Genomic DNA, 26,803 nt, shown 5'->3' with positions numbered 1-26,803 from the left:
GCCCATAGGCTTTTCTGTATCTAGTGCCTTCAACTATTTCTTGATATCACATGGAATGAATTAAATTGGCTGAAGATTGGCATCTGTGATGCTGGGGACCTCAGGAGGAGACTGAGACAGCTCTTCTGGCTGAAGATGGTTGCAAATGCTTCAGCCTTGACTTTTGCATCTATTTTGTAGAATAAAGTCTCTGAAGGCCTGAGAGTTTAAACTGACTATTTTTATTTCAGTTGAAATATGCTATGAAACATTGCACTCTAATACTGAGCCATTAAAGGCAATTTTACTGATGATGAATAGGAACAGGTCACTTTTGATGTTTCAGTCTTCTGTGTCCTCACGACTGTCCAATATATGACGAGATTTAGCAAATCCCACTCTATTGTTTCCCCGGTCAAAAATGGTGTAGAATTTTGCAAGAAAAACATCCCCCAGAATCCAAAGAGGTCCATTCGAGGAATATATATTTATTGCTTGGAATCCATATAGACACACTGAGTGTTCGTTAAACTTGTGTAATGAAAGAACAAAAAGTCATATTGAAAACTTTACAAGCAATAACATAATTTTTATTTATAATAATATTTTGTAATAAAAATAAAATGTGGATTAATCCAGTTGAAAGGGGTACCTTTTTAATATAGTCTTTTGCTTCCAATGTATATGGCACTCCTCCAATAGTGAAAGTCACACTTGGCAGCATGGGTATTTTTTTGCATTCTACCATAATCTGACAATTAAGAAACAGGTTATGGATTAAAGGGTTCACTTGAAACATTGCACACTATTTAAATGACTTGCTTAAGATCTAGGTTCTCTCTGTCTATATATTTGTCAAAGTACCAAAGTGGATGCAGATATAATCCTTGCTAAAATTAATGACCTCAAAACAGATCAGGCTGCTGACCCTGATCATATTCTCCCCAAGTTGCTCAAAAATACACAAATTTGGTTATATCCAAGTTGTTAGAGGGACTCGTTAAAGATATACTGTACAATCACCTCAACAGAGAAGGGTTATCAGGGAAGCTCAGTGTGGCTATTGGAAAAAAAAAGGTCATATTTCACCAATGTCATTAAATTTCTTGTGGAAGTTACAAAGATGGTGGATTTGCCAGGTCGACATTATGTATCTTGATTTTCAAAAAGCCTTTGACAATATTCCGCACATAAGGTTACTAAATGAGGTTGAGTCCTGTGGAAATGGTGGGAAAATTTTGGGTTGGATATGGAACTGGGTGCATTGCTGTAAACAGAAAGAAATTCTTACTGGTAGTGGTTCTATATGGCGACTGGTCACTAGAGGAATCTGGCAGAAATTGATGTTAGGACTATTGGTCTTCACCATCTTTCTCAACAATATGGACAAAGATTACAAAAGAGCTGTCCACAAATTCATGGATGACACAAAGGTATGTGTGTGTAAGGACCTTAGATGAAAAGAATTGATGGCAAGCGAATCTAGATACAATGGCCGGATAGGCCATACTTGTGTAGGGGCAATTTCAGGCACGTGTACACAGTGTAAGGTTGTGTGCTCAAGACTGCTGAGTGGGAGAAGGACCTAGGGTTATAATCCATGAGTCATTGAAGGTCCATAATCAGTGCCACATGGCTGTCATAAAACAAGATTGTTGAGCTAGGACACTACCCCAAGGAAATCCTGCAGTGATGTCCTGGGGCTGAGATGATTGGCCTCCAATAACCGCAACCATCTTGCTTTGTGCTAGGTATGACTCCGCCCGGTAAAGAGTTTCCCCCCTAATTCCCATTGACTTCAATTTTGCTACGACTCATTGATGCTGCATTTGGTCAAATGCTGCCTTGATGTCATTCTCACCTCTGTTACTGGGTTTCAAATTTGTGTTACATTAAAGCAGCAAAAATTTTGACAATCAATTGACAGAATGTAACATAACAGAAATAAATTAACTCTTCTAGGACCTTTCTAGTTGTATGTCTCAATTTCACACAAGGCAGTGTATTTATTCACAGATCCATTAGGAAAGCCAAGATTGACATTTCTGTCATTGTTTGCCATCCCATAAGTAGCCTGATATGTATTCTTGAGTATTTTATACAGAAATGTGATATTCATTGGTTTGACAACAATTGAATTTTTGACTAAAACTCAGAAAATTGATACAATCTGTAGATTCATGGGGATGCCTCAGTTATTATATTAAGTACCCAACACCCATAATCCCAGAAGTAATAAATAATTTCATAACTAGTGTCACCATCTAATTGTAAATCTCCTAAATGTTTCAATGGCGAATTTAATAAAGTACAGATAAATGTTTGACTGATATGTTAATGTGGTAATGTCAGCATTGCAAAATATCATATTTTTCTAACAAAACTCATAAGTTTTGTATTGAGTTGCACAAACATTTAGAACTATATATCCCTATGTCTTTTAAAATTAAATAGGTATGATCAGTTCAACAAATGTCAAATTAAAATTCATACCTCTCCCTTGCCAAGCTGAATTTCAGGAAAATCAGGAAACATATTTCTTATTGAGCTGTAAGGACCAGCTATCAAAGATGTTCCAGTGTCAACTATTGCAGTACATCCCTTGTGACAGATGACAGTGTCTTGATATGTTATACTGGATGGAAAGCATTGCATAATGTAAGTAATCCCTGAATCATAAGCACAGCAGATCAATCTTTACTCATTCAACATGACTGGTAATTCAGATACAGATCTTGATTTCAGATTCCAAATTGATACTGGTGTGCATCATAGGACTGAATTGTAACTCCCAATAGTGGATGGGTTGGTATTGTATCAGAGGTTAAATTTCAAAAAATGTGAAATAGAAATCCAACCTGCCTCAAACCCATCCAATTCTGGTTTTAACTGGGGTGACCAATCCTCTTGTGGGAAACAGGTCCATCATTTAAATATTATAATGAGGCTGCCTGCCTTCATTTTAGCATCATTCTATTATGATCTCATGTCAACTGGGCTTCCCAAACCTCAGGAAACCAAAGCGGTGAAATGAGGATTAGGAGTGTTTCCTCCAGGCCCAACAACCGACCGGGTAAATCACCCCACCATCCATCTCCTCTTTACCCCTCCCACACCATCTGACCCCTACTCAACCACCATCAGACCACTTCCCTCACCCACCACGATTGAGATATGCCCCACCACCACAATTGGTACACCTATCCCCCTGTGATTGGGAGCCCCTAAACTGCAGCACATTGGAGAAACCTGCTGTTCCGGTTTTCCTGACCTTAAGATCGTCCCCATCATGGAACATGCATCCGGACTAAAATTCAGGCCATATTGTTAGACCAACTTGGAGCTAATACGTACGGCCTATATCCAAGGGAAAGATTTGTTTTTGGGAGGAAATGGTACAGCTCAGGATGCGGGCATTACTGGGAAAGCCAGCATTCATTGTCCATTCCTAATTGCCCTTGACAAGGTTGCAGTGACCACTTTCTTGAATATAACTGAGTGGCTTGCTCGGCCATTTCAGAGTGCAGTTATGAATCACCATATTGCCATGGGTCTGGAGTCACATATAGGCCAGACCAGATAAGGATAGAAGATTGTCTCCCCTCAAGGACATTAGTGAACCAGATGCATTTTAAGATAATCTAGTAGTTTCACGGTTACCATTACTGATACTAGCTTTTTATTTGAGATTTATTTAATTAATTGAATTTAAATTCACAAGCTTCCATGCTGGGATTTGAACTCGTGTCTCTGGATTGTTTATCCAGGCCTCTGGATTACTAGTCCAGTAACATAACCAATATGCTACCATAACCTTATTCTGAGTAACGTATCAGAGAAGCCGCTCCATTTGCCATCAAAAAAGATGTACTGAAAGCTATCAAGACTGGGCTAATTAAGATTCACTGTTCCTTTCTGATTTATGACTATATAAATAATCTTAAATTCAGATGCTTTAATTGATTAAAAAGGTTAAATGGCCTTCCTTAATAAGAACAATTCTGGCAGGTTCCGGATAGTATCAACATGCATCAACAAATAAATAGACACTGCACACAACTGCAATACAGATTCTTTATGGTACTGTGCTTTCGCACTCACTTACCTTCGCACTTTTATTTGCCAGTAACCCTCTTGGGAGACATTAACCCAATTAATTGAGCCTGTGTAGCGCGAATGGTCGATGCCTCCCAGCAACAATTCACCACCATTTTCACTATCTGCTTCTCTAGAAAAATAAAAATGCATTTAGCGTACAAATCAAAAAGACTTCGGATGAAAAATGAAACTACAGAATTTCTATATTAGCATGACTCACATTTGCGATATACATTTGTCTCAGAAACTTGTGTTTGTATTATTTTCAAAGCACTTGTCGTCCCTCTCAAAGTTCTGCAGCATTGCACAATTATTTGGTTTAAATTAATAATAGGAGTGTGATTGGCGTTCGTGTACACCATTTATGCTATTACCACTATCGGCAGAGAAGATGGGACTGGTTTGTGGAAACACAACTTGCCAATGTGAAAATTTAAGGGTTCAATTTGGAGAAGAGGTGGCCTAAGACTAAGGAAATAAATTGCAATTGTCATTGCTGTTATTTCCCACAACAAGGTTCCTGTGAGAAAAATATCATTATTCAACATCACAAGTTCACTATTTGTTCCCTTGCAGAGATCAATATATGTGTCTAGCGGTTTGGGGTCCATATGAACACATCATTGTCATTCCTATTATGTTGCATTGATTCCCCTTCCGGCTGTTTTTCTGCAACTTCAGGATCTTAATGCACAGGTGATGTTAGAATTGCCTGCAGCTAAATTTCTTCATCATCCAATACCACTTGGGCTTGTCTTGGGTACATGCAGATGTATGTTTTGGTGTCATTTGTAAAAATCATAAACACCCATAACATATCAGTGTGAATTCTGTTGATATTTGTTCTACGAAGTCCAAAAAAAAATTCAGATGGGTTTTAATCAATTTCGAAAGAAACTCCATACAATAGCTATATGAATGATTATTGTGTATGGCTAAGTGTTTACATTCATATGTAATACAACTTGTATATCTTTACTGCAACTAATGATGGCAACCTTAAAAGCTACGTACACTTTTAAAGTGACAGATTTACCAAAGTTATCAGGGCCACTGGAGCTTATTTTTCCATTTTGTTTCAATGCATGTTATCCTGAAAAGCTTCTGTGGATATAAGCATTAGTAATGGTGATGATCTCCCAGTAGCAGCGTGCCACAATGATCTATTATGGGGAATTCGAGACTTCTCTTTTAATTTTGCAATATCAATTGTCATAGTGTAGTCACAGATTCTGGCCACTAGGTGGCTCTGTAGAGTGATTTCCAAAGCATTTCTCCCAACTCTGTTGCTCTTATTTTTATTAAAAAATTAACATATTCATCAACTATGAGAAATTTGGTAGTATATATAATTTCTGTTTATTTTGTTTGAGATATAAATTAGTGCACTACAAACACTACTGGTTTTATATAGTATGGAGATGCTGTAAAACAAACCTGTTTATTAGGACAGAAAATACAGGTTCTTTCAACAAACCCTGCTGCATCATTCTGTCGAACACTGGAATAGCTCCACCTTCAGCTAAAGAAGGATATCCTAGACCTAAAATACCATCAAAATGTGCTAGAGTAAATGTCGAACCAGGTTCATAGACAGATTCACCAAATTCTTGTCCATTTATAGTAACATTTCCAATCTGTAAAGAATGAAGAGAAAGAATAATAGATGTGCAGTTAGAAGACTGAAATCCAACTCATGTGATGATCTTAATCATGAAAACTGGATGGTATTTTCACTTTCCAGCCTCGCATGTGAAATCTACATTTTATTTTATATAATATATGCTTTTAACGATGTGTTGTTCAAGTCTGAAAAAACATTGAGACCCATAGCTTGCATATCACTGGGTCTATATAATAGTTTGAAGTAACTAACATACTAAAAATTGGTTTAAAAAGATACTTTAATGAAGTTGATGCAAAATGCCATCTTGCTATTTACTCCATTGGCCCTCATGCAGTTTTGAGCTGATATGCAGAATTATGTTCAGACTCTACACAGAATACATGGTAGCAACAGTCTGAGTAGCAAGAGATACTATGGCAATGTCACAATCATTGTGTTGAACAGACCCAAGGTAAATTGGTCTTAGAGAAAATTAATTGAACAGTAAAATAGATAGACTGTAATGAAAAAGTAAGGATAGTAGTTGGTGTTATGACAAGTAAGACAAACTTATGAGAAGGAAAACATATACAAGAAAAATTAAGGGAAATAGAAACAGAAAAAGACTTGCGGGTTGATGGGTAAATTGGCCATTGTAAATTGCCCCTAGTGTAGGGTAGGTGGTAGGAGAATTGAGGGAAGGTGGGATGTGAGAGGGAAAGGGGATTAATGTAGGATTAGTATAAATGGGTGGTTGATGGTCGGCACAGACTCGGTGGGCCGAAGGGCCTGTTTCAGTGCTGCATCTCTCTATGACTATGAGAAAAGGTATAGGTAATAAAAAAATATAGTTGAGTGAAATTGAGTAAGAGGGCTAAAGGAGCATTAGTGTACATTAATGAGACTTCATGGAACTTGTGGAGATGTGGATTGCCATGAATTAACACTAGTTCAATATGCTAGTTTAAATAGGTTAATTTTCTTGATTATCATGTAATGCAGCACTGAGCATATTTGAAGCACTATAGTATTAAGCGGTTCATTCCTGCAGAGGCAAAAACTCCAAAAGCAAGGACATTTTATATTCAATCAACAGCCCCTTCTAATTACCTGTATAAGCATTTTTGGTTGTTTGCAATGGTTCAAAGGCATATGTATTGGTGGGCTATGACACATTATATTAAAAACATTTTGACATATAACATTGGACACATCATTTATTAAACTAAAGTACAGTAGTGAAATCACTGTGGAGATAGGTTTCAATGATCTAACTGTAAACATTCTCCAGTTTAGATTTGTTTTAAATAAAGCCTATCAAAGGAGGATAAAGAAATAGGACTAAGAAAAGACACTCATTTGGGTCACCCTGTTAAGATCTATGTGCAGGTCCCACTCAAACTATGCTATGTTGTAATTACTGAGATTCTGTACAAGTTAACAACGGTTTTAATCATGCTTACTTTGACTTTATCTTTACCCAACACTCCTATGAGTTGCCCAGTGCCATATCGTATGGCAAAAGAGTTTCCTCTGGGAAAATATGATGATGACAAAAATGATTGAAAGCGTTGATGTTGTTCTATATAGAAAGAAGAAACAATTATAATTGGTAGATTAGTATTTTTATTCTATAGGACTAAGGATTGCTGCCTAGTCGATGATACCATTGGCCGGTCAGTTGATCTCAGCCTGGGCAGCAGTAGAGATACTACAAAGAACCTCAGTGTCTTGAGCTAATAAAGGGGGGAAAAAACAGCCAGGGCTATCGCCTTTGATCATTATCCTGTGATTGCTGCTGTAAAGTGGATTTGTATGGACATTGCATGAGGGCAGGATTGGGCTCAGCTAAGATGTCATCCACTGTGAATAACCTGCCAACACTCATGGTCAAGGCTAACACATGAAAGATGCTCACTAAGCCAAGGTACTGGAGGTCTGTTGCACTGTTAGAACTTTCCTCCAGCATAAGTGAGGTCCTTCAAGAGAGGAGAAAGTTAAGGAGAAAGGTTAATTGAAGAAAATCTCCACTTCTTTCTGGATCTTCTCATTGATATCACAGCAGATGAGGGAAGTAATCAGAGTCCACTGTCAAACTCTGTGAAGATTCATAGCAAGAACACCTATACTATGATGTTATTATTGCATTGACCCCCTCATCACCACGTAGGCTATTTCAAAGAATACTTCCAGGTAACTCAGTCCTGACTTTCTTGGCATACGCTAAATTCGCCCCATCAAAAAAAACTGCAGAAAAAGTGATGCCTTCCACTTTTCAGTAAATATTCAGTACAGAAAAATTCAAAATATTCCATAAAATTCATCAGAATATGCTCCATTTTACTGCTAGCTCATTTCTAATTGATAGTGAGCATTATAGCAATTCATTTTAAAACTAATGCAGTATTTTAAAGTATATCAGAAGTAATAACAGGATGTAGTAATAGAAGTTATATGCCTGTCCCAAATTAGCTCAGAGAAATTTCCCAACTTATAAATTTTGCCTTCCCGATCTGGTCCATGCTACTGTTAAGCCAGGTGTGAGTGGGTATATTACCAGTGAAAGAGGACAATGCACAAATCTTCCCAAATACACTCACCTTTCTTCCATGTAGTACATCTTCCTGCTAATAAAAAATATATTTTGTGCGTGCACCTCACGCATAGCATAAGCACACAACGTCCAATATGCAAATTCAAATAAAGAGTACATGAAGCCGCTTGCACAGCATAGCCTCAATAATCAATAGAATTGAAATGCTGAACCTGAATTCCAGCAGAGTCTCAGTATAAACAAGATGAATTTGAGTGCTTTTGTTTTATTGTATTTAAATTTAGCCTTTACCCCAACATCAAGATTTGCTGATTTCAGGGAGGTTTGGGGCAACATGGTCACTTTTTTGCAACAGCAGAGAGGAGGAGAAAGGTGCTCGAGTCTATTATGGTTTTATTCACATGCACAATCTGAACTCTCCTAACCCGAATTCTCAATTGAAATTTCAAAAATTTGGATTTTTGTTTTAATTAGCTAAGGGTATGAAGGGTTAGAGAGCCAAGGCAAGTTGGTGAGGTTAAGATACACATCAGCCATGAGCTAATTGAATGGTAGAACAGGCTCATGCGGCTGAATGGCCTCCTCCTGTTACTAACCAGGAAGAATAGAGAAACAAACAGGGAAGATTCCACAGAAGATTATAATCTTATAAGCAATAGCATGGATCTATCCAAGGTGGAATTTATAAGTTGACAAACAGTCAACAGCTCAGAAAGACTCCAGGATGACCACCCACAAATATAATTGTTTCTATAATAAGCAAACGAAATGTAGACTGAAATTTAACCCCCTCCCTGGGCTCGGAGGCGGGTGGGGGGGGTGCATAAATTTCTGTGGGAGGCGGGTTGTGCCCTGCCCATCGCCTACCCGCCACCGCTGCTATTTTACCAGAAGTAATGGAGGTGTCAAACGGCCCACCCACCACAGGCCAATTGAGGCCCTTGTGGCCAATTAATTGCCACTTAAGGGCCTTTTCCTGCCACTCTGGTCTTTTACCAGCAGCGGATGGACACTTCGGCACCCGAGGAGGCCGTCTAGTAAAACGTGGCAGCCTCCATTGCGGGCTTGGGAGGAGACACTGCTGATTGGGCACCCTGTGCCCCACAGAGGACACCCCACACAGCACAGGTCACCCCCACTATAACTACCTTGCTCTCCGACCCACCCACACCTCGCCGGGACATAGACGATTGTCCCAGTGAGACCCAATCCTCACTTATCTCTTTGAAGGGCTTCTTCTTGCTGGGTGCAGTTGCAGTAGTGGCCACTGCTCCCAGTGGCGCTGCTGGGACTGCGGAGCTGCCGACCTTCTGATTGGCTGGTAGCTTTTAGAGGCAGGACTTCCTGACTCAGAGGGACGGAAGTCCCAACCAAAGCCAATTAGGGGCCTGGGCCACCCAAAATAGCAGCGTGGCTTTCAGTCCTGGCAGAGATGGGCTCTCGATCCCCCGGCTTTTCAGTTAGCGGGCAGGGCCACCGCTTCAACATTAAATTCTGGCTGTAGGGTTGCCATGTATTGTTGGTTTGAAACCATGTGTTTGTAGTGTGTTGGTTATACCAGCAACATACTGCAACTCTATATTTCCATTTTAAATCAAACAGAATTATTTCATCTGATAGAATATGAATTGATGTAACTTTGATTTTACTCACTGCATGCCTCGCTGATGCAGTAGGCTGAAGGCACCCAGAGATTTGATGAGCCAGTGTCAAACACTACAGTAAATGTCTGTGGTGGAGTTCCAATACTAATCTCTCCATAATATTGGGCCTAAATGTTCAAAAACACAACATTAAACCATGGCATCATTTAAAGCATTCACAGTAAATGAAGTATTCCAAAAACCTAAATTCTCTTCCAGGATGCAACTGAGCTACTTCCAGGAGTAGCTCTCCCACGCTGGCTGCATGGGAGTGTTGTGGAAATCATTTATAAATCCTAACTTTAGGTTCCATAATTTACTCCCTATTCACACTCGCCTCTCATTCTCAGATTGACTCAATGGAGCTGACTTTTAACTTGCCGCCTGGGTATAAAACTGGTGTTGAGTATTGGATAAATGGAAATGAAAATCGGGCAGCTGATCTGCAATGACCAGTTTTATGCCCGGGCAGCATTGAAACTCCAACCCCTTATCTCCACACATACTTTTTGGACAAGTACTTATCTCATTAGCCTCAGCTTCCTACTGTGACTGACCTGGTTTGACCCATGGGCCAGCTGCTTTCTACTTTCCTCATGAGTGCCTCTTGAATCCTCACCTCAGACAGGCCTCTATCTATTTTAGAACTACTACTGATCAAACTGAATAGTCCCAGATCTCTTGTTGGAGGGTGAGCAGGAGCAGCTCAGGATTAATTGAAAACAGTAGTAATGCAAGCCAGAGCAGAAATACAGATGATGAGCTGAAGAGAGTGAACCAAATGAAAGTAACATAACTGTGACTTTACAAATTAGAGCTTTGTGAATATTAGACAGTAAGTATAGGGACTTCTGGGGGACAAGTTAAAATTAGACAGTTACTGTAGTGTTGTTCAAACTCTGACAGAAAACAAGTGCAGCTTCAAGGAACCTTTACGGACTGCTGGTTAAGCCAAATGTCGACGAGGTAATTATGAGTGCTGCAGGCCCAATACTTGCTCCATTCAGTTCAAATCAATTTCCAAACTGGGTCCTAAAACAGGTATTAGGCCCCTTATTAGCAGATTCAAGATGCTTAATACCTGTTTTGGGAAACTCTACTCTGTTGGAACCATTATAGAGTTGACATGTTTTTGACATTGCATTGCCTAAATTGGACCTCTGAGGCAGTTTTACACCCAGGAAATGAGTGCAACAAAGTTCGATTTCTCCCGCTATGCTTTGTTTCCAGGGTAGGTTTAGAAAAATTAGACTGCTGGAGGTCAAGACCAAAAAGGGAAATTTAAAAAAATACCTTCATCTGGAGGTGAGAGCAGCAGGACTGCTCTCTCAACTCCTTAGTACTATTGCAGGCTGCAGCTTGCCCTCACTCATCTCCCCTCCTATTCTCCACCCCTTTCTCAGGGTTTACGTTAGATCCACTGCTGGCGAGCCATTGCCAACATTGCAGCATACCACAGGGGCAAACATCCTCTGGAGGCATGATGTGCACCAGCAGCTCACTCAGATTATTAAGATGAGGCCTGAGGATCAATTTCAGGTGGTCCTCAGGTTGGTCTCTTCTGGCATATCCAGTGTGCGTGCCCCCCCCGGTTCAAGCCCAAAAATGGGCGCAGATCAATTTACTTCCCCTTTGAATTCAGGATATTTAGCAATCCTAAATAGCTGCTCAAAATGAGATGATGGCCCTGAGAATATAATTTAGTTAATGCGCAAGATTTTTCTATATTATATATACAGCATCCTGTAAGACTCTGATCTGTACAGTGTGGAATGCAGTCAGGCAGCTCAAGTTGTACATTGCATTCTGCCCATCGACAAAGGAGCTCTGGCATGTACATATTTTTACACATTCACAGATTTCCACTCTCCTGTGGGATGAATTGTTTTCTTAACATATGGCACAAAAATCACTCCTAACATTAGAAATATTGGAAACTAAATTTATAATGTCCCAAGGTCATGGGAACATTTTATGCTTCCTTTACACCAGGCTGGTGTTATACTATGCCTGGTGAGAAACCCAGGTCGCTTGCTCACTAAGCTGGTTCAAATCATAAAATATTTTCTTTAGAAATGTTTCAGCAATTACAGACTAACATTGTCCATGAAAACTGTACAGGTGCAGGGTATTTACAAACTGGAGTGTTATGAAAACAGTATGTACTGGAATTTTACCAAATGGCAGCCCCAGGGCTAAGGGAATAGAGTGGGGCCATGGGACTGATTGGATTGCTCTACAGAGAGCTGGCATGGACTCAATTGGCTGTGCCATAATGATTCTACAACTCTATGACTCTATATTATTCAGTAAACTTTGCTGCCCTGAAGATTGTGAGTTCTAGAGGAATTGAATTTCAAGATTGTCAAGTTCCTTTTATTTATTCACCAAATAGTTCAAATGATGCTTTGCATTTGCTTTCCTGCAACAAGGATTTTCTTTCCTTAACATCCAATTGGCATAAAGAAGGGAGACCTTTCCCTCCTCCCACCAGGTGGGTTTTGACGCCATTTTGAGCTATAGGCTTAACACACAGACAGTAGAGACAGAGCGAGAGACAGGAGCATGGCAGGAGCAGAGGTTTAAAAAGTGCTCCAAAAGCCCAGAATCGGAGACCGTAGACAGAACGAGACAGAGAGGAGCACGGCGGGAGGGGAGCAGGGAAAAATCGAAAAGTGACATCAGAGTGACATCACAACCAACAGAGAAAGCATGGAAACAAATAGCTGCTGGGGTGAGTATACAGGTAAGCTTTTAATTTAATTTAATTTAAATCAAACATAGCATCAAACATCACAGGCAAGCAGGTAGGTGATTGGTTTGGGAAGAAGCTACATGTTTGGTGAGTATCCGGTAAGTGATTAAGGTCCATTCTAATCCTAAAGTTTAAAATAGTAAAGGGACTAGTGGTAAGCTTAATAAAATATATTTTAAAAAGGAAAATAAAATAAATAATTGAATAAAATAATTAAGTAGTTAATTAAAACACATTAAGGATGGCAGGACAGGTGATGTGTCATGGCTGCAGCATATGGGAGCTCCTGGATGCCAGTGCGATCCAGGACAAACATGTCTGCGGTGTTTGTGGCTTGAAGAGTTTCGGCTCAGAGTCACTGAACTGGAGTCCGAGCTGCAGACACTGCAACACATCAGGGAGAGGGAAAGTTACCTGGACATTTTGTACCAGGAGGCAGTCACACCTCTTAGGATAGATCCTTCGTATTTGGTCAGTGGTCAGGGACAGGAGAGTGTGGCTGCAGCTGAGGCAGGTAAGGGGACCCAGAGGGCAGGAGTGCAGGAGCCTCAGCCTTTGCGATTGCCCAACAGGTTTGAGGTTCTTTCAGCTTGTTTGGATGAGAGTGGGGGCTGCAGGGTGGATGAGCAACCTGACCATGGCACCATGGTACAGGAAGCCATTCAAGTGGAGGGAGAAAAAAGGAATGTAGTGGTAGCAGGGGACAGTATAGTGAGGGGGATTGACACTGTTCTCTGCAGCAAAGAGCGAGAGCCCAGACAGCTGTGTTGCCTGCCGGGTACCAGGGTTCGGGACATCTGCTCAGGGCTGGAGAGGAAATTACAGATGGAGGGGGAGGATCCAGTTGTCATGGTCCATGTAGATACCAACGACATAGGCAGGACAAGGAAAGAAGTTCTGCATAGTCAGTATGAGGAACTAGGCGCCAAATTAAGGAGCAGAACCTCAAAGGTAATAATCTCTGGATTATCTGGATTATTACCTGAGCCACGTGCAAATTGGCATAGGGCAAATAAGATTAGAGAAATTAATGCGTGGCTGAAAGACTGGTGTGGTAGAAGTGGATTCCGGTTCGTGGGGCACTGGCACCAGTACTGGGGAAAGTGGTGGCTGTACCGTTGGGACAGTCTACACCTGAACCGTGCTGGGGCCATGTTCTAGCGAGCCGCATAACTAGGGAAGTAGAGAGGGTTTTAAACTGAATAGTGAGGGTAAGGGATCAAATTTGGGAAGATATGGTAAATCAAGGAGTACAGATAAGGCAAGAGAGAAAGGTATGAATATGGGAAATGATAAACAGACTGTGACAGGAAGGAACAGAGCGTACAAATCTAAGAGTAAATCAACAGATAAGGTTAAAGGTTACAAAAATAATAAAAGGACAAAACTAAACGCATGTAGCATTCGAAACAAAACAGATGAACTGAGAGCACAAATAGAAATAAATAAGTTCGATCTGATAGCCATTACAGAGACATGGCTGCAGGACGACATAGATTGGGACCTGAATATTGAAGGGTACATGGCCTGGAAGGACATGAAGCGAAGAAAAGGTGGAGGGGTAGCTCTGTTAATTAATGATAGTATTAGTGCAATAGAGAGGAATGACTGTGCAAAGATGGGAGGCAGGTAAGAAGATTGGACAGAATATAAAAACAGCAAAGAATGACTAAAAGATTGATAAGGAAGGTAAAATTAGAGTACGAGAGAAAGCTAGCAAGAAATATAAAGACAGATAGTAAGAGTTTCTATAGATATTTAAGAAAGAAGTTAACAAAGTGAGCGTTGGTCCTTAGAAAGTGAGTCTGGGGAATTAATAACGGATAATAAGGAGATGGCAGATGAATTGAACAGATATTTTGCATTGGTCTTCACTATTGAGGATACAAGTAACATCCCAGTATTAGCTGTATGTCAGGAAATGGAAGGGAGGGAGGAACGCAAGAAAATTACAATCACCGAGGAAATTGGTACTGAACAAATTGTTGGAGCTACGGGCTGACAAGTCCTCGGGTTCTGATGGACTTCATCCTAGGGTGTTGAAAGAAGTGGTTAGTGAGATAGTTGATGCATTAGTTTTAATTTTCCAAAATCCCCTAGATTTGGGGAAGGTTCCGTTAGATTGGAAAATTGCAAACTTAACTCCTTTATTCAAAAAGGGAGGGAGACAGAAAGCAGGAAACTACAGGCCTGTTAGCTTAACATCTGTCTGAGGGAAAATGTTAGAGGCTATTATTAAAGACGTTTTAGCAGGGCATTTGGAAAAATTCAAGGTAATCAGGCAGATTCAACATGGTTTTGTGAAAGGGAAATCATGTTTAACCAATTTATTGGAGTTCTTTGAGGGAATTACATGTGCTGCAGATAAAGGGGAACCAGTGGATGTATTGTACTTAGATTTCCAGAAGACATCTGATAAGGTGCCATATCAAAGGTTATTGTAGAAAATAAAAGCTCATGGTGTAGGGGTTGACATATTGGCACGAATAGAAGATTGGCTAGCAAACAAGAAACAGAGAGTAGGCATAAATGGGTCATTTTCTGGTTGGCAAGATGTAACGAGTGGTGTGCCACAGGGATCTGTGCTGGGGCCTCAACTTTTTACAATTTATATAAATTACTTGGATGAAGGGACCAAAGGTATGGTTGCTAAATTTGCTGATGACACAAAGATAGGTAGGAAGGTAACTTGTGAAGAGGACAAAAGGGAGCTACAAAGGGATATAGATAGGTTAAGTGAGTGCGCAAAGACCTGGCAAATGGGGTATAATGTGGGAAAGTGTGAAATTGACCACTTTGGCAGAAAGAATAAAAAAGAAGCATATTATCTAAATGATAAGAGATTGCAGACCTCTGAGATGCAGAGGGATCTGGGTGTCCTACTGCATGAATCACAAAAGGTTAGTTTGTAAGTACAGCATGTAATTAGGAAAGCTAATAGAATGTTATTGTTTATCACAAGGGGAATTGAATACAAAAGTAGGGAAGTTAAGCTTCAGCTATACAGGGCCTTGGTGAGACCACATCTGGAGTACAGTATACAGTACTGGTCTCCTTATTTAAGGAAGGGTGTAAATGTGTTGGAGGCAGTACAGAGAAGGTTTACTGAACTAATACCTGGAACGGGCAGGCTGCCTTACGAGGAAAGACTGGACAGACTAGGCTTGTATCTGCTGGAATTTAGAAGTGTAAGAGGCGATTTGATTGAAGCATATAAGATCCTGAAATGTCTTGACAGGGTCGATGTGGAAAAGATGTTTCCCCTTGTGGGAGAATCTAGAACTAGGGGTCAATTTAAAAAGAAGGGGTCACCCATTTAAGACAGAGATGAGGAGAAATTTTTTCTCTCAGAGGGTCATGATTCTTTGGAATTCTCTTCCTCAAAAGGCAGTGGAAGCAGAGTCTGTGAATATTTTTAAGGCAAAGGTAGATAGATTCTTGATAAGCAAAGGGTTGGAAGATTATCGGGATTAGGTGGAAATGTGGAGTAATCAGTTCAGCCATGAATATATTGAATGGCGGAGCAGGTGTGAAGGGCCAAGTGGCCTACGCCTGCTCCTAATTCGTATGTTCATATGTACTAGACTTCAGTCATGAGCTCAGTGGACACCTTGATTCCAGAATTCATATCTCAGGTTTATTTCAGACTCCAATGGCTTTAGCTGACAGCTTCCAGGTACTCCCATCCCTATGTGATATGTGCTCTTGTCAGGTGAGACTGTTCTGGTATCTAGTAACCTAGTTTTAAAAGCAGTTCAAAGCAGACTTCTATTAAACCTCACATTAAAAAAATAAACTGGGTCCAACAACCGCATAGAAATGGTTCTCAAAATATAGTGGCCTTCCCACTGATTTCACATCATACACTACATTTTTCTTTGGGTACTTGATATCATTTCACTTTTGATTGGTTTCTAACATATATTTCATTAGTTAAATGTTTCTAGATTTCTAAACAAATCTGCCATCAAACTTTGTACCAATTCCTTTGAGTGTCAAGCCCAGGTGATATACGATAGCCTTCCTGAGCACATCTCATACCACTGTTAGATTTAGTTCAGCTCCAGAGTTATAGGGACTGGTGGCAGTATCCAAATTGCAGCCTTTAACACGGGGGCCTGGAACTCATTTTTCCTCCAATGTTCTCCGCACAACACAATATAAGTGGGAAGTGCTTAGTGCACCAGGAGCCTATACATTGGTTGTGCACAAAGCTAGTGAAAGGAAATTCCTGATTGACCAATTTATTAGAGTTCTTTGAGGATGTAACAAGCAAGGTGGATAAAGGGGAACCTGTAGATGTGGTGTACTTGGATTTCCACAAGGTGCCACATCAAAGGTTACTACACTAAATAAGAGCTCACAGTGTAGGGGGTGACATATTAGCATGGATAGAGGATTGGTTAGCTAACAGGAAGCAGGGAGTAGGGATAAATGGGTCATTTGCAGGTTGGCAAGCCATTACTAGTGCAGTGCCACAGGGATCAGTGCCACAAAATTAAACAAGTTCATGGGAAAGGCTTCCTCTGCTATGTCCAGACTGGCCAAGAGAGTGTGGGAAAATGGCGCACTGACACGGAACACAAAAGTCCAAGTGTATCAAGCCTGTGTCCTCAGTACCTTGCTCTACGGCAGCGAGGCCTGGACAACGTATGTCAGCCAAGAGCAACGCCTCAATTCATTCCATCTTCACTGCCTCCGGAGAATCCTTGGCATCAGGTGGCAGGACCATATCTCCAACACAGAAGTCCTTGAGGCGGCCAACATCCTCAGCATATACACCCTACTAAGCCAGCGGCGCCTGAGATGGCTTGGCCATATGAACCGCATGGAAGATGGCAGGATCCCCAAGGACACATTGTACAGCGAGCTCGTCATTGGTACCAGACCCACCGGCCGTCCATGGCTCCGCTTTAAAGACGTCTGCAAACGCGACATGAAGTCCTGTGACATTGATCATAAGTCGTGGGAGTCAGTTGCCAGCGATCGCCAGAGCTGGCGGACAACCATATAGGCGGGGCTAAAGCGTGGCGAGTCGAAGAGACTTAGCAGTTGGCAGGAAAAATGTCAGAAGCGCAAGGAGAGAGCCAACTGTGTAACAGCCCCGACAACCAATTTTATCTGCAGCACCTGTGGAAGAGTCTGTCACTCTAGAATTGGCCTTTATAGCCATTCCAGGCACTGCTGCACAAACCACTGACCACCTCCAGGCGCTTACCCATTGTCTCTCGAGACAACGATGCCAAAGAAGACTAGTGCAGTGCCACAGGGATCAGTGCTGGGGCCTCAACTATTTACAATCCATATCTTGGATGAAGAGACCGAATGTACAGTAGCTAAATTTGCTGATGACACAAAGATAGGTAAGAAAGTAAGCTGTCAAAAAGATATAAAGTGTCCACAAAGGGATTTAGATAGATTAAGTGAGTGGCAAAAATTTGGCAGATGGAATATGGGAAAATGCGAACTTGTCCACTTTGCTAGGAAGAATAGAAAAGCAATATATTATTTCAATGGAGAGATACTGCAGAACTCTACAGTACAGAGGGATCTGGGTGTCCTGGTACATGAATCATAAAAAGTTAGTATGCAGGTACAAGAAGTGATTAGGAAGGAAAATAGAATGTTGTCATTTTTCCAAAGAGAATCGAGTATAAAAGTAGGGAAGTGTTGCTACAGCTGTACAGGGCCTTAGTTAGACTGCATCTGGAGTACCATGCACAGTTCTGATCTCCTTATTTAAAAAAGAATATAATGCATTAGAAGCAGTTCAGAGAAGGTTCACTTGACTGATTCCTGAGATGAAGGGTTGATCTTATGAGGAATGTTTGAGCAGGTTGGTGATTGGAAGAATGAGAGGTGATCTTATTGAAACATATAAGATCCTGGGGGAACTTGACAGGCTGAACGCTGAGAGGATGTTTCCCCTTGTGGGGGAGTTTAGAACTGGGGGACACAGTTTAAAAATTAGGGGTCTTCCACTTCAGACTGAGATGAGGAGAATTTTTTACTCTCAGAGGTTCATTAGTCTGTGGAATTCTCTTCCCCAGAGAGCAATGGAGGCTGGGTCATTGAACATATTCAAGGCTGAGTTAGATAAATTTTTGATTGACAAGGGAGTCAAGGGTTATGGGGGCAGACAGGAAAGTGGAGTTAAGGCCACAATCAGATCAGCCACGATCTTATTGAATATCCTGCTCCTGCTCCTAATTCTTGTGTTCTAGTTAAGATTACTAATTGTATTTACAGCACCAAAACAGGCCATTCAGCCTGACACATCCATGTCACTGTTTATGCTCCACACAGGTCAGAGGCTGAAAATTCTGCAGCGCGTAACTCACCTCCTGATTCCCCAACCCCTGTCCACCATCTACAAGGCACAAGTCAGGAGTGTGATGGAATACTCTCTACTTGCCTGGACGAGTGCAACTCCAACAACACTCAAGAAGCTCGACACCATCCAGGGCAAAGCAGCCCGTTTGACTGGCACCCCATCTGCAAACATTCACTCCCTCCACCACCAGCGCACAGTGGCAGCAGTGTTTACCATCTACAAGATGCACTGCAGCAACTCGCCAAGGCTCCTTCAACATCACCTTCCAAACCCACGACTTCTACCATCTAGAAGGACAAGGGTAGCAGATGCATGGGAACACCACCACCTGCAAGTTCCCCTCCAGGCCACATACCATCCTGACTTGGAACTATATCGCCGTTTCTTCACTGTCGCTGGGTCAAAAACTGGAACTCCCTCCCTATCAACACTTTGGGTGTACCTATACCACGTGGACTGCAGAAGTTCAAGAAGGCGGCTCACCACCACCTTCTCAAGGGCAACAAATGCTGGCCTTGTCAGTGACTGACACTCACATCCCATGAATGAATAAAAAAAAGAGCCTCCCCCAACCCTTCTTCAAGCCACATCAACATGTCCTTCTATTCCTTTCTCCTTTTGCTTAGCTAAAAGTGCTCAGCTTGCTTCCCCTTGAATACATCTATGCTATTCACTTCAACTACCCTTTGTAGTAGCAAGCTCCACATTCTAATCATTCTCTGGATAAAGAAGTTTCTCCTGAATTCCCTATTAGATTTATTAATAACTGTTTTATATTTATGGCCCCCTAGTTCTGGTCTTGTTCCCAAGTAGAAACATCTTGCCTATGTTACCCTATCAAGTCCTTTCTTAATCTTAAAGATCTCTATCAGGTCACCTCCTTAGTCTTCCCTTTTCTAGAGAAAAGAGTCCCAACCGGTTCGATCTTTCCTGATAAGTATATCCTCTCATAGGAATGTAAGAAATAGGGGAAGAAGTATTCCTTAGGGCTCCGTGAGCATGTTCTGCCATTTAGTAAGTGTGATGGCTCCTCCTCAACTTCAAGTCCACTTGCTCACCCTATCTCTAAATCCATTAGAGAACAAAACTCTATTGCTCACAGCCTTGAATATACTCAACAACTGTGCATCCACAGCTCTCTGGGCTAGAGAATTTCGAAGATTCACAACCCTCTGAGAGAAATTTCTCCTCATCTCAGTCCAAAATGGCCATTCCCTTATCCTGAGATCATGCCCCTTCGTTCTGGACTCTCCAGCCAGGAGAAACAGCCTCTCAGCTGGAAAAGCAGGGCCTTTTTCTAACATATATTTGCACAAATCCTACTGTCAAACCTCCCACAAAGCCAAGCATTGAGCAAGAGGAAGGTGCCAAAAACACTAACTTTGCATATCAGATACAAGAGAGTCTTTCCTGCAGCTGAGGCAGAAAAGAAAAGATGGTTAAAAAAAAACTGTAATGAAGACTTGACTATTTTGAGATTGGCCAAACCAAAGTAGACAAATCACGATCGAAGAAAGGCTTTGAGTTTGAATGAATAGGAAGTGCACTGATGGACATTTGAATGTGGGGAATAAATGGTTTTATGGACATACAAATTGGAGCAATGAGGGCCAGTGTCGAGGATCAGTGTCCTGTGCTCTAAGGGCACTTTGATATAGTCTGACCTGATTTGGGTTGGGCCATTTTTCAGGTATCTCGGCTGGCCACCTAAATCAGGTGTTAGGCATATACTATTGAGGGGCCTATATCTGTTTTAGAATCATAAATATCTACAGCATGGAAGGAGGCTGTTCAGCCCATCATGTCCACGCCAGCCGACAAGGAGTCATTCAGCCTAATCCAGGTTTCCAGCTCTTGGGCTGTAGCCTTGTAGGTTACAGCTCTTCAAGTGCAATTTAGGGCCCCTCTGGGAAATTAAATCGCCCTGAATTCTAATGAAGGCTGTCCATACAGAATGTTTGTTTAATTTTTCTCTTTCCAACATTTTCTGATTTTATTTCAGATTTTCAACATTTACAGCTCTTTTTATCTTCAGTCTATGTTAATGATAACTTAGAGTCATGGAATCATTTGCGGCAAAGACGGAGGCCATTCGGCTCATCGAGTCCATCCTGGCTCTCCACGGAGCTATCCAGTCAGTCCCACTCCCCCTCTCGATCCCTCTAGCCCTGTAAGTCTATTTCCCTCAAGCGGCTATCCAACTAACTCATGAAGTCCTTGGTTGTCTCCACTTCCACCACCCTTGTGAGCAGTGAGTTCCAGGTCATTACCACCTGCTGCATAAAAAAGTGCTTCCTCACATTCCCCGTGCATCTCCCAAAACTTTCAATCTGTGTTCCCTAGTCCTTGTACCATTAGTTAATGGGAACAGTTTTTCCTTGTCTAACTTATCTAAACCTGTCATAATCTTGTACACTTCTATTAAATCTCCCCTCAATCTCTTTTGTTCTAAGGAGAACAAACCCAGTTTTTCCAACCTAACTTTGTAAATAAAACCCTCTGTCCCTGGAACCATTCTGGTAAAACTTACATCCATATAATTTGATAAAGGCTCAGAAGTGACACCAACATCACGAGTCATTAAAATTTCAGAAGGATAACAGCTATTGTATTTGCGGACAAATGCATCGGAATTGTGATGTCGTAGAAATTCTTCAAGTGCATTGCGTTCGCTCAGGACTCTTCTTATTGTCTTGAAGCGGATTAGGGGAATCCTGTAACATGCATTAAATTCTCAGTTAGATACATCAGACTTGAATAAATGTAGTATTACAGATTACAACATGCAGGTTCGTTCTTCACTTATATTAAAATGCTCCTAATTCAGAATTTTCAATTACCATCTGTTATCCTCCCTTTCTTGAGATCATCTTAGACTACACACCATTTCTTGATTGAAAGGGCAGAGGGGTTGGTGTGGGCAATTTATGTCCATATATCTTGGCAAACAAGGAGTCATTCAGCCTAATCCAGGTTTCCAGCTCTTGGGCTGTAGCTTTGTAGGTTACAGCTCTTCAAGTGCAATTTAGGACTCTTTCCCATTATCCATCGTTCTCTCCCGCACTCAGTCTCAGTACCAGCTAGTACAAGGAACTCAGCATATGGGGCAATCATCACATGACCTGTGTACAAGAAATTTAATACATAGGCCTACCAGATTGCCTACTGACTTTCATTAACATTTCACTTTTCAAAACCTGACAGACTCTGTAATATTGCTACAAAACCAAATTTAAAAATACATCAGGATCAAAAAGTTCCTTTAAAGCGACTAACCCAGAATACATATGTAAGAGTTCAATGTTCCAGAAAAAACATATCATATGTAGTCATTTAGATTGTGATCTTTCTAAATGTATACACATCTGGTTTTATTTATAAGCAAATTTATCATTTTTGTGATATATAAAGTACTCTTGAAAAAAGCACCTGCAAGAAAAAAAATTACCAAGTTGTTATTTTTGAGCCTAAAACATTGAATAACATATGAATCCCAGGTTGATTGAAAAATATAAGTAATTTCAGCAATATATCAATGTCTGAATGTTCCCTTGGGTTTCTTGGATTTATCTAGTTGTTTTTAATATCAGTCCATCTTTAAAATCCTTGTCCTGCACTTTCTCACATCCAGCCCCCTGTTGTAACTCTTATGCAATGGTTTCTTCTGTTGATTTTCTCACCAGTTACCCTTGTATGAGGCTGCTAAGAAATACGGGCTCACTATTATAAACTCAAGTCCTGGAGTGGAATTTGAATCCACAACCTACCAACTCAGTTGGGCATGCTGCCAATTGAACCAAGTTCCAGTTATTAGAATTTATTTTCTGTTATATTTCAGAAGCCCTAAACCCCGAGAAAGCATTGTCCTCCAAAAGAATTACAAAGGCAGTATTTGAAGGCTGCATAATGGGTTTCCTCATGGAAATCCCACTTTATATAATATATATTTTCAGCCCAGCAATGACCTGCTTCCTCTTGCTAACCTCTCTATGGTCTCAGTAAAATCCATTCTACTCATAGCTAACCATCACATCTTATGTAGATATGTAGACAGCTGCTGAAAAATATCATGAGCCTCTAGGGATTGAGGCAACTGTTCTCTCAGAGACCCAAGTTCTAGAATAGACACAGGACAGGCTCCTTGGCAGATGAAAGGTTCTGCAAGGACCTAATGGGATGAGAGGAAGCAGCCCCTGGGACACACCACCAGCTTCCTCATTGGTACTAGGAAAAGGATAGTGATTGCAGCAATCAATGGAAGAATGGACTGTATTGATTCCCTGTGTCAGCCACATCCGTTTACTCCCTCTGAGATGCTAAGTGTATACTTAGCAAGCTGGTCGACATTGACTTCTCCAGATGGTAGCAATAAGGTCTGTAGTATTTCATTTACTACCTGCAAGACTGACTTGCCTGATCTCTCATGAAGCAGGGGAAGATTTGAAGTTACCACTTTCTCCAGGCTGTCCACTATTGAGTTGAAAGCCTCTTGGATGTTGGCATACAGGAGGGTAGTTCACTCCACTGCTATCCCATTTGCCACACATCTTGGGAGAGGCTAGGAATTTCATATTCTGCTACCATCATTCTCTTCATCGCAGGACTCTTGAGATCATCATTCATTTGCTCTGCAGCCAGCATTTGATATGTCTTCCATCTCCACTCAACTATGTCAGGCTCCACTTCCATATCTCCATCCTCTAGCTTCCTTGTGCTCTGTATCTCACCATGTGCCAATTACTCATCTACATTGTCTGTACTTCCTCGAGTGTGTGTCTCTGGGCTGCTAAGTGCAAGGGAAAAGGTGAATGATGGGTTGGATGAATGGCCCCTATTGTTGCCATAGGTAGAGGGAAGTGCGGGGTCTTGCTCTTCAGCATCATTCTAATCTGTCTCCTGGTTTGCAGCTTCTGGAGGATAAAAACAGTACTACTAACATGAATCTACTTGAGCAGAATTCTATCATAATCAGCTACTTTTCAGGATCTCTTCTGAGGAAAGTGGTAACTGCTGAAGAGATTGAAGAATATAAATAACAGTAAATAAGAAAAAAATACACATTCTTATGAACCCACTGAAGGCACTCCTACATCTCCATCACAAGTGTCGGGCCAGAACTGAATCTAATTATTACCACTCCATGCTCTGCAAAATGTCAGATATTGGCAGAACCTCCCCCTGTGGCCTGGGATTGTGTGCTCTCTTCTTCAGCAGGAGGAATGCATAATGTTAACTGTCTGCTGCAGTCTCCAGATCTTTCAGTCACTGTCAGTCAGGAATTGTAAAACAGATAATAGTAATGGTAAGTTTCAGGAAGCAAAGAACTACAATATGAGGCTTCAATGTACTGGCATGCATTACAGGATATGAACCACTTGACATAAATACTGCTAGTTGACTTTGCTCCTGGGACAAAGAACATGGTACCATGCAATACAGGCACTATTTGATTATTGTGCAAGGGAATTGTTTCTCTGTGATTCATTTGCCTGCCCTGTTATTGGACAGCATTGGGATTTTGGTGCCAAATCAGTGGAAGCTAGTGCACAGGTAGAACAAGTAATCACATTTCTTACCGCATCCCTTAATCATTTTAACCACTTCAATTAGATCACTCAATCTTCTAAACGCAAGGGGAAACAAGCCAAGTTCATGCAACCTGTCCTTATAAATTAACCCTTTAAGTCCTGTTATTATTCTAGTGAATCTGCACTGCAGCCCTTCCAAGGTCAATATATCCACGATACCCAAAACTGAATGCAATATGTCAGATCAGGTCTAATCAACTAAAACTTGTTCCTTTTTATATTCCAGTTCCCTGGAGATAAAAGCCAACGTTCCATTAGCCTTTTTGATTACATTTTGTACCTGTGCACTAGCTTTTAGTAATTTATGCACAAAGGCACATTAATTCCTTTGCTTCTCCACAGTTCCTAGCCTCCTGCCAATTTTAAAAAAATGTCAATTTGCCAGTCTTCAACCCAATGTGAATGCACCAGCTATTTCAGTCCCTATTCCAGGAGCCTGACCAGGTCAGCCTATGCAGAATTCATGTGCATAAACCCTGCCCTGCTGCACTTGTGATTTTTTCCCCCCTAATGTTGTTCCATATTTTGGTTGCACTTAAGCTTTTTGAAACATGCAATGAGTATCTTACATCCTTAATTTATCTTCCAAACTAATGTTTTATTTGGGTGTTGTTTCTGATTTTGCCCTAAACCTTGATATAACTATTTCTCATACTTTAAAACTATGCTGAGTATAAGAAATTTCCAAATAAAAGCTCTGCATGCAAATCCACAGTGTCAATACTCATTGGCAACTTAAAATTTTTGTTACGCAACAGAAAATGAAAGCAGACACAAAAAAAATCACATTTAAGTTTTTCTTTCACATATTTTCATGCTGAAACTGTGATCAAAAGACAACAAAAGCACAATTTTGAGTTCAGTACTCAATAATCAAATTGTAATATTCAGTTTATTTGGGTGTATTGGTGTAAAACGTGCACCTGGGACTATTCTGCCAGCGGAAAACAATTAACCACAGTGCTATATTAATTTTTCCCGAGCTTTATGGACAGAAGCCTCTGCAAAGATAGGACCTATGTATCAGGTGAAGGTACAATATACATGTCACATTTTTATGTATCTATATTCAATTTTCTAGTAGTTAGCAACAACATTGTTTTATTAGTTAAATTCATTAATAACTTAGACGGAAACAAGACAATATCAACTGCAAGCTCATAAGTTCATATTGTTGCTATTACACATACCTTCAAAATCAGATTTCATCCATTCCTCGGGAATGTTTCACACTCGAGTTTACTTCCATTCAGATGAATACTTTAAGATAGGCATTTGTCACGAGACATTGCATTCATTTCAGTAACTTTAAAGAATCCAGAAACCACTCACCTGATGGCACATTCTGTAAGGTAAATTGAAACTAAAACTGTTATCAGCCACTTCATTTCTGCTCTGACTGGACAGATGTAACTGGAGCTATTAACTTCAATGTATGTCAGTAACACTAAAGTGATTCAGTGAATTATTGAACTTACTGTCATCAAGACCCCATGGCAAACAAGGTAAACAAAAGGCATCATCACTGTTAGGCAGCAAAAAGTCCATTGTTTACATTATGCAATAGTGTAATTTGTGATTTAAAGATTTCATTGACATCAATGAGCAAATTAAGCTCTGTTTCTAAACAATTTTTGGGTGAGTAGTCTGATCATGGCATATGTTTTCAGTTTGGCACATTTTTGTACATTTGCTTCCATGGCATAATTCAGTAGAAGACACCATAGACACGTTGTGTTACCACCTTCCAAGCGCTCTGCACCATTCTACTGATACGCTGGAATGCCAAATAGGCCAAACACCTTTACTAATTTCTTGGAACCGCAACTGTGTCTGTGAGGTGTTGATGCAGTTGATCTAGGTTGAGCTGAAACCTTAATTTTTTTTTATTCCTTTAAATAACCTCTATGGCTTTTGAGTAGTGCCAAGTACAGGCATAGTCCTCTGTAATTCACTCCTCCAATTTGAACATTCACCTTAGAAATTTCACTTAAACAGCCAACAATATATTAATAAATTCCATTCTTCCAAACAAGGGTTGTACCTGGAGAGAGGATTCTGAGACATATAACGCTAGGCTAAAGTACTGGTGAGTACAGGTCTATCTTAGGTGCTTCTTCTTATGGTGTTTCTATGGTCAGACACCACCTGAACGTTAACTGTATGGAATCACGTTCTGTTCAGGAAGGCAATAGGGTTGATGTGAGTTGACTAGATGGGTACATGGATGCCACCCCCTTTGCCCT

At 40.7% G+C, this 26,803-nt stretch overlaps 1 protein-coding gene across 1 annotated transcript; it reads right to left on the bottom strand.

Annotated features, from left to right (window-relative positions):
• Positions 1-205: 205 nt before the first annotated feature.
• On the bottom strand, positions 206-26,005 carry LOC137379814 (cathepsin E-B-like). Its single transcript, XM_068051193.1, has 9 exons — positions 25,890-26,005; positions 21,500-21,683; positions 9,891-10,008; positions 7,147-7,265; positions 5,515-5,714; positions 4,085-4,207; positions 2,473-2,614; positions 632-730; positions 206-510 (listed from the first exon to the last, which is right to left on the bottom strand). The coding sequence occupies exons 1-9, from the start codon at positions 25,943-25,945 to the stop codon at positions 322-324; spliced, it is 1,230 nt and encodes a 409-aa protein (XP_067907294.1). The 5' UTR covers positions 25,946-26,005; the 3' UTR covers positions 206-321.
• Positions 26,006-26,803: the final 798 nt, after the last annotated feature.

Source organism: Heterodontus francisci, chromosome 18, assembly GCF_036365525.1.
Source record: "Heterodontus francisci isolate sHetFra1 chromosome 18, sHetFra1.hap1, whole genome shotgun sequence".
NCBI classification, from domain to species: Eukaryota; Metazoa; Chordata; class Chondrichthyes; order Heterodontiformes; family Heterodontidae; genus Heterodontus; species Heterodontus francisci.
This window is presented reverse-complemented; position numbering and strand designations above follow the sequence as displayed.